Source organism: Octopus sinensis, linkage group LG2, assembly GCF_006345805.1.
Source record: "Octopus sinensis linkage group LG2, ASM634580v1, whole genome shotgun sequence".
Taxonomy (NCBI): Eukaryota; Metazoa; Mollusca; class Cephalopoda; order Octopoda; family Octopodidae; genus Octopus; species Octopus sinensis.
The window spans coordinates 205,755,053-205,764,634 of NC_042998.1; the positions used below are offsets into that span (position 1 = coordinate 205,755,053).

Below are 9,582 nucleotides of genomic sequence, written 5' to 3' on the forward strand. Positions count from 1 at the left end.
AAATCAGAATTATCAGTTATTTATGTTCTGTACAAATACTTTTTTCACCCCTAAATATTTATAATTGTATATAAATTCCTTAGTTACTATAATTTATTAGTTTCTTTCGCATATTCTTAGTTTATGCATGTGTATGCAAATATGGCATTGGTAGATCCCATTTATGTTCATTAGAAACTAAATTAAGAATATTGACATGTACGAATATTTATTTCCCCCGTCTGTATTCACACACACACACACACACACGTGTATATATATAGTTGAAAGGGGTGTAGATTATATGCTCTTAATCCTTAGCTGAAGCAACAGACGAGATAAGCACTAAAATGTTAATGACCTGTGAGAAATGGTCATTGTTTATAATTAACAGTGAATCGTTATTGTCTCAAATGAATGAAATGACATGGTTTGAGAAATATTACGGAATTCTGCCCACATCTGTTGAAGCATCATTGATGACTGAATTAAAATAGTTAGTGATGGCAGCCAAGTAGGAACAGCAGCAGAGGACTCTCTCCTTGTGGGACAGTGATCCAATCACAAGAGACAGACATGCAGTAATTAAACTAATTAATAATCTTATAAACTAATAATGAGAAGATTAGTGCAATTGGATTATCCGTGTTATCTTCTGATTAAATTAGGTGCAGGAGTGGCTGTGTGGTAAGTAGCTTGCTTTCCAGCCACATGGTTCCAGGATCAGTCCCATCATGTGGCACCTTGGGCAAGTGTCTTCTACTGTAGCCTTGGGCCAACCAAAGCCTTGCAAATACATTTGGTAGATGGAAACTGAAAGAAACCCATTGTATACACATGTATGTGTGTGTTTGTCCTCCACCAACGCTTGACAGATAGTGTTGGTTTGTTTACATCCCCATAACTTAGCAGTTCAGTGCAAAGAGACTGATAGAATAAGTACTGGAGGCATTAAAAACAGAAAATAAGTACTGGAGTCGACTTCTCTGACTGAAAAATTCTTCAAGGCAGTGCCCCAGCATGGCCACAGTCTCCTGACTGAAACAAACAAAAGGATAAACCGTTTTGTGTGTTCCATTGAGAGATGTTCATTTTAAAATCATTCATACAAGTGTTGTTGTTGTTGTTGTTGTTAACAGTGAACTCTCAGACAAACAGAATAGACCATTGATTAGTCTTTTACACTCAGAGTGTGTGTGTGTGCACATGTATGGATATTTAAGTTTGTTCTGGGTTAGTATTGCACTCTCTGACTTGTGGCTGTTAAGTTCCCTGAATCCAAAATGTTTGGTTAGCATCAAATTGTAAAATAATTAAAGAATTACAAAAACAAGTCGAAATCAAAATGTTCACTTTGTCAAAAACTTTTTTCAGCACCAGAATTTTTACAAAATCTAAACCATTTACTGAATGTTCCACTCTCCATGCCAATCTTAAGATTTTTATCAAAAGAATTTTTTTTTCTTTTTTAATAAAGAGAAATATATAAATATTTTTATAATAAACAATTAATACTAAGATTTAATTCTTTATAAATGATTGAGTTTATAGTAATTTATATTGTATATCTTTTTTTATCTTTTTTATTGTGTGTGTGTGTACAGGTGTGAGAGTTGACTCTTGTATAAACACTTAACTTTCTTTCTGTGAACTCATTTAAAACTAATTACTTTAAAAAAATCTTTAACTTCTCTTTCTATCACCTCTCTCTCTCTCTAAATTATTTGATTGCTGTTGAAATCCAAAATAATCCAACAAAATGTCATCGTACAGGTGCTGTTGTTCGATTCTCATTAAAGAAACATTTTTTCAAACGATGCTTTCATTGTGACTATAAGCTCTCTTTAATACCATAAGTTTGAAGATATGTGTGTGTGGGGGGGGGGTGCTACATTGAGAAAGTGGAGTAACTCCTTAATTAATTCCAGGCTGGGTATTTAATTAACTATTTTGAGTGATTAACAATTATATTGAGTATTTAATTAGCAACAACATTAAGCTGATAAATTAACAAAATAATTAACTCAGACTTACAGTTAATTGTTGCTGTGTTCCACTCATTATCTAATTTAAAGATGTTTATGTCCAGGTCAACCTTAACGGAGATGATCTGTCATAAGAACTCCAACTATGACCATCCCCTCCTTTTTTTTTTTTTGCAGACATTTTACACTCTAGACTCACTTCTTTTTGAGATGTTATGGTTTGATTTAAGGGAGAAATAGCTGTTATTTCTAGCAAGACAAGCAACAATGTAGACTTCATGACTAATTTGAATTAATTTTTTTTTAATAATACTTCCAAATAATGATTGCAGGTTGGGGGGTCATCTGTTATATATAACAGTGTCATGTCTGTACATCAGTGTAATATATTTCCAGAAGTGGCCAACTGGCAGAATCGTTAGCACACCAGCCAAAATGTTTAGTCGCATTTCATCTGACTTTACATACCAAGTTCAAATTCTGCCACGGTTCAACTTTACCTTTTATCCCTTCAGAGTTGATAAATTAAGTACCAGTTGAGCACTGGGGGTCAATGTAATTGATTTACACCCTCCCACCAAAAATACAAGCCTTGCACCAAAATTCAAAACCAATTTAGACTGAAAGGAAAATATGAAAATTTGGCATTTGTGAGATTTCTTCCTCAAACATTTCAATTTGTTTATAAAACACATTTACTCATTGTCTTTGGCACTGATTTAAGTGAGAGGTGATGTCCATTGTCAGACTTAAACACAAACTACAAATTTAGGGCCCCACAAAATAAAAAAATATTTCATAATTTTCCAAGAAACCATTTGAGGGAAAGTGTCTTAACACGTCTCTCCCTGCAAACTTTCTATAAACAAAGGCCTCATCAAAACTAAAATTAGGCACAGCTACCAATGAAAATAGATCACGGAAAATTGCAGTGTTCATGCCTAATTTTCTTGAGAATCAGTGCTGTCTTCCCTCAGATTATAAATGGTTTTTAGCAAGGCATCCCAGCTGAATGAGAGCCCATTTTAGTGAAGTACCTTGACATCCAATAAGACCCTTTCCAACTGAACATAGTTTTCTATTTCTATTACTGAATTCCAACAAGACCTGTACTCATAGAAGTGGCTTTCATAGGAGGAACTAGTCAAACACTACAAAGGGATACACATGTGGGCATAACCCACAAAGAAAAAATATCTACCAATGTTGAGCACTCATTCTCACTGTTTGATATTAATGTGTGTGTTTTTGTGTTTGTCTCCCAGCACTGCTTGACAGCTGGTGTTGATGTCTCTGTAACTTAGTGGTTCAGCAAAAGAGACTGATAGAAGTACCAGGCTTTAAAAGACACAAAACCGGTTGATTCATTTGACCAAAAAATGACTGAAACGACATGCACCATCACTTTGCAGAAAATGCTGGAATGTTTCATTCTTAATCTCTGAACGAATGTTTTTGAGGAAAGACTATTATTAAGAAAATAAGTGACTTTCATTAAATGATGTCAAGTAACCCCTAAAACAAGGTCCAGTATCTAGTAAGGCCTCAATGCTGTCAAACACTTACGTCATCAAACCCACTTTTTAGAATTCCTCTTTTTTTCTTTTTTGTCACATCAAAATATATAATTATCCAATGTGTGTGTGTATTCCTCACAAACCATTGATCTAGTACACACATGAATGGAACACTGAACTTTGACCAGAGTTGTTCCTCTCCCGTCATGTCTACTAAAGGTCAGATTGTCCTTCCCTTACAGTATTACCTAAAGCAGTCTAATCAGACAGAAACAGGTTCAGAGTTATTGCCCCTATCTTCTCAAGCTCAATCTATCCTTCTACTTATCACATTATTTAGTTAACATCCTGCTACATCAATTCATTTCAATGAATTTCGTGTTGTCTCAGCTGCCCATGTTTTGAACCATATTTCCTTCATCTAGATACACTAATTCCAGATACTCTACTGGCCATATTAAATATGGTAGCATTTAGTGAAAAGCACTGGTGCTGGTGCCACATGAAAAGCACCCAGTTCCCTCTGCTAAGTGGTTCCTATTGAGAAGAGCATCCAGCAGTGGAACCGATATCAAAACAATAAACCCTAATGTGGCTCCTCTTAAACCATCCAACCATGCCAGTATGGAAAAAAAAATTCATCAACAAATGGTGATTACTCCATATTTGACTCAAGCTTAGACTTAATCATAGTTTGCAGTTTTCTACAGAATTTCTCTGAACTTGTTCACTTTCTTCTGTGATTCTTTAAAATCGAAATGCCATTTTACAATAATAGCTATTTCCCCCTTACACCAAACATGGTTGTATCTATTTTTTTCTTTAATATTTATTTTCAGAGCAGCAATTTTTGCAGGTATAAAATTCAGCCAAGACAGATATTTAACTTGTAACAACCCCGTCCCCATTATAAGAACAATCCCCTTTCTTTTGTAATGTCATCACTGTTATAGGGCAATAGTCTGGAGAGAGAGAGAGAGATTTGTTACATTAGGACACTATTTCTGAAATCGTTTTTTTTTTTAAATAAAATCATGAAATTTATTTACCATTTCAAATAACTGATAGTGGCTTTTCTTTTCTGAAAAATCTTACTTTTTGTGTGAGAATCAAATTTAAAAACATTGTCTTTAAAAGTGCTGCCTGACATTTAAGAAAGACTCTATTCAGAGCAGAAACAAGTAAGATTCTGTCTCGTTTATTATTCAATTAAAATTTAATTAAAATGTAAGTAAGGTTCAGTGTATCAGACATTTCTTAACCATCTGAAAGTTTGCATTTTTTATATTTATTTTGTACTTTTGCATATCACATTCTGAGTAATTTATCTCGTTATGAAAACAATAAGCAGTTTACTTGATGACAATCAAAGCACATATCTTACACATTTGGATGTCTGGTCTGGATAAGATGAGTCAAATATTTGAATTATCTCAAACCACAACATTTTTGTTTACTCTCATTTATATCCTGATTAGATTTGCTTTCTTCAAACTGAGTTTAATCCCTAATTATTCTTTTGAAATGGGATCTCATTAACATTCTTTCATTAATTCCTCTATTTCATGTCTGTTTTACTAAATTATTCCACAACTCCCACCATTGTCACACTCCTCACTCAATCTGCAACCAATGCTCTCCTACACAACCGTTCACTCTTTTTACGTGGCCTCTAGATTCACTGTAGATCAACTGAAGTTTATTCTTCCTTGCATTCACCACCCACTACGAGGCCAGGGTAGCCAATTGCTAATAGATTACACTAATGTTATTTCATAAATATATTTACATGAGATCACCCACCAATGGTGAGGGACATCCCCCCCCTCTCCAAATCTAGTGACTCTCATAGAAAAGCAGTAAACTTGATGTAAAATTCTTACGTGGAATCAATTTACACCCCTTGTATTGGTATTGCTCTTGAGAAAGACTAGAATCACATCATTTCTAGCTAAATTTCCAAATAAGAAATTCTTGCATTTTCTTGTGGCTGATGCCTTGTTTCGCAGGAATTTAGGAATTAGCTGTTGCAACAGATTCCCATCAAATCACTAAAAACTCTTCATTCTTTCCAGTTGTCAGTTTTTCTTGAAATCGATGTCTTCATGCTTATTCTCTTCACTTCAAACTTGTACAAGACTCTTTCAGATTCAATCTCACAAACAGAACGAAAAGGCATTGCTTTGTTTGTTTGTTTTTCTTTTTCTATATCAGCTCCTCTACTTTGCATGTATGCTCACTATGTTGTTTAACCCAAAGTCTGCCCCTATCAAGCATACTTATGATCAAAGCATTTTGGCCATCACCATCCATCCAGCTCTCTTTTATTCCTACCCATGACTTTTATCCAGTGTTGTATTTTTTTTAAGACACGATTTGATATGAAGATTTGGCTGTTATTTTTGTCAGGTCAAATGACCATGTAGCGTTTCTTGTTGGCTCATTATCTTCAGTCTAAGCAAATGAGGCTGCTGCTAGCAATAGTAGCAATAAAGCCAATTTTATATTTCATCATTTGCTGGCCACATGTCATTGATGTCTCTGTACTCTGAGTCTATCCTGCAGTAGATGCTTTTAATGTCTTTGGAATAACCACAATTTCTCATGAAATCTCAACCCAGCGACTGAAAAATAGGGCATCAGTCTGCAAAGAGTCTGTTGTCAAAGAAACCAGGCCAGCCTTGTCTTATTTGTATCATCATCAAGAGTTACTTGTTTTGGAAATTCTTTTAGAATTTTAAAGCAAGAAATATTTTCTTCTCATCAAATCACTTAAATTCTGGGAGACTTGAGATAAACAACCTGTTTCTATAAATTGCTTGAGATGTTGCCATTAAGATCTTAGTTTTCAGAAGATCATTTGTGGAACTCCTCTGATTTTCTCTGAAATTCTTCACATTTGGTAATTTTATTTATTACATAAATCAAGTGGTGGAATTTATTTGTTGACTATTTAATTGGCCAACATTTCTACTTTTCTTGTCTGTGGTTCCATTTACTCAGGAATTAAACATTAAAGTGTCAAACTTCCTTAATCTCTCTTTGAAATAGGGAACAAAATTTCTGCAGTGGAATATTCCATGATAACACTGTTACAATATTTGGTGATCTTAGTAATTCTGCACTTTTCTACGTCGTCTCACTAGCTGCAAATTCATACTGCAGCAAGTGAAAGAGCAAAATTTACTTGTGTTTCTTCTTTTTGAAATGTAAATAATAAGAAAAGCTTTGGTGAGATTAAATGACGTCAGCTCTGACAACTGAAGTTATTCTGCAGCACTGAAAATGGTAAACATTTGTCCGTCCAAATTCCGTAATAGCTCAGCACACCAATTCCTTCAAGTCTTTCTCTCATCATCGTCCACATGCAGCACATTATCAATGCTGATGACGATGGCCTTTCTTAAACCTCCTTCGATATTTGTTGAAACGACGACTTTCATGCTATAAACCTATTTACTCTGCATTATATATATATATTATATATATATATATATATATATATATATATATATATATATATATTTAGTAGCATCTCCAACGTTGCAGTAGTATACATTGTCCCGGTTCACCCATTCCTTCTGTAGTGCTGATTGGAGAGGGAGGTAACTTTGGCTATCAGAATATCTAAGGGCAATAACTGGTGCTGTATCTGTCAACTCTAAAACTCCAACGTTTCTCTCTATCTCTGATGTATCTACAGGCTCTCAACTCTGACTGTTGAACATTATCGAGGATATTCTGGCCAAATTATTTAAATCATAAAACCGCCCAAAGACAATTCTGCATGATTAATGGAAATAACAAACCAAGTGACTTCTTCACAACTAAAGTGGACAGGAAGTAGAAAAAATGGCTTTGTTTTCTGGATTTTGGTCCTGAATACAATATCTTATTCACCAGATGTATTTGGCTTGGTTCACTGCCCTCAACACACACCTCCCCTACATTATGCTCCTGTAATTCTTGCCTTCAACATGGAGCACCATAATGCAAAAACATTTCTTCATTCTCAGTTTACTCACTTCCGTAGAACAAATGGACGCCTGCCTGGCGTACACACACACACACACCACACACACACACACACACACACACCACACACACACACACACACAAACACACAAACACACACACAATGTAAAATTATTTTAAATTTGTATTTTTCAGTTGTTAATCTAAATAAAATTCCTTTGGTTCCAAACCAAATTATTTCCAATATTTCAACAAAGATCATTGTCTTCAAAGTCTGAATCTTTAATCTGGCATTGATCCCAATGTCAGCCAAACTTGATTTATCATCAACAATCTTCTGAAAATTGATAATGTTTACTTTGAGGTCAACCATCATCCAGCCAACATTTGATGAAAAGCTCTCTACCCATGACTCTCCCATCTTTTTATAGTTATCCACATCAAGGCTATCTCGTTGGCCTTCTGTAAACCGAACAGATTCAGAATCACATGTTTTAGTCTCTTGTGTAGAAACCAATGCTGAACAAGAGAAAACTCATCCTGAAGTCATGTTGTTTAACCACAGGTCAGTCCTGGTTAAATAGACATATGATCAAAGGTATTCCAGCTTTTTAACACTTCAATCACAGTGTATCTGCAACTACAACATCCAATGTGTCCTTCCTTTTCAAAGACAGTAGGATGTAATGAGGAACATTTGGCTACTATTCCTAGCATGTCAAGCAACCACATAGCATTCTCTTGACTCATCATGCTGGAGCATTAAAATTCCCATATTAACCATCATCTCTGTGATGTTAGAGTAACACATTGAACATAATCATTGTCTGTCGGCCCAGCCAGTGGCCAAATGCGATTAGGGGAGAACATCTCCACAAAAACTTGTCTCACATAAAAATGTGAAATGTTGAAATAGTGTAAAAAAAAAAAAATGAGAAATTGATAGAAATAGTTGAAATGTGTTAGTAATCCCACACTCCGAATATATGAGTGTGTGTATATATATATATATATATGTGTGTACCCATCACCCACCCACCCCCATTTCTTAGCCAAGCTGTTCAATATTAACTTTTTAGAAATAATTCTTGGAAAAGAAATTTTTCGATTGTTTCAAATTTTACTCTTTTTAGCTTCTTGGTCATCTTGTCACCCGTTTGTTTCAAGAATATGTCATCAAGTTTGGATTTCTTCATCTTTGTTGTACTTCCAGCTGTCATCATTGTATTTTTCATTAACATCTCCAAAAACCATTCTATGTTTATTTGCTAATTCAGGATTGTTCAAAGAAAACGGATAATCCAGGATTTAAAATACAATAAAAAAATCTTTTCCAGCGTTCATGGAGTCAAATAAATTTGAAGATCAATTTTCATTTTATCAATAAATGTACCAAATGAATTACTCTTTTGAAATAAAAGATGCTATATTTTTAAGAAAGAGTTCTTTTGTGTGTGATTCTTTGCCAGATCCAATTCTTTTTGACAATTAAAGTGAAATAAGTTCTGTTTTATTTTTTATTGCCTAATTGGGAAGAAGGTGCAGTATCTGTCCCCTTTACATGGATTGTCTTTGTTCAGCTTACATTTTAGGGCATAGATTTACACGAAATTTTGATGGAAGACTTTAATGTGGATCACCTTAGAACAGGAAGTTTGTTGTCATAGAAGCAAGTGGCAGCCTCAGGTGGGTTCGTAACAAAAGGGTCAAACATCTTTAAGTCAATGATTGCAGGAAATGCAATTACGGAGAAGGAATTCCAGAGGATTGACATTGTTGGGGTAGAAATGAAGAAGTGTAAGAAACGATATTGAGAATGCAGGATGGGTGAGGAGAGCATGAAAAGGGGATGAAATAAATGCAGTTCTGCTCCCATGATGATGATGATGATGGCAGCTGAGTGAATAGTGTCATGGATGACAGATAGGTTGTCGGGAAAAGGTTTGATAAAGACAAATTCAGTCAGGAGCATAGACATAAGCAATAAGGTCTTAGAGCCTCATTTTTGCTGAGATGGACAGGTCTCCATATAAACACACACACACATGATGGGTATTCACATAGTTTTTGTCTACTGAATTAATTAACATATTGGTCAAGTTTGCAACCATGTGGTCATTACAAAA

The 9,582-nt window shown here is 34.8% G+C and overlaps 1 protein-coding gene across 3 annotated transcripts in view; it reads left to right on the forward strand.

Moving 5' to 3' along the window:
- Positions 1-8,866, forward strand: part of LOC115227479 (long-chain fatty acid transport protein 6-like) — a 100,395-nt gene extending 91,529 nt beyond the window's left edge. Inside the window, exon 12 of one of the 3 annotated variants that reach the window (XM_036500710.1) lies at positions 8,734-8,864. In XM_036500710.1, the coding sequence (XP_036356603.1) occupies positions 8,734-8,756 (23 nt within the window). In that variant the 3' untranslated portion in view covers positions 8,757-8,864. Of the gene's footprint in view, positions 1-8,733 lie in introns of all 3 variants that reach the window. The other 2 variants (XM_036500712.1, XM_036500711.1) reach the window with 2 other exon arrangements.
- Positions 8,867-9,582: the final 716 nt, after the last annotated feature.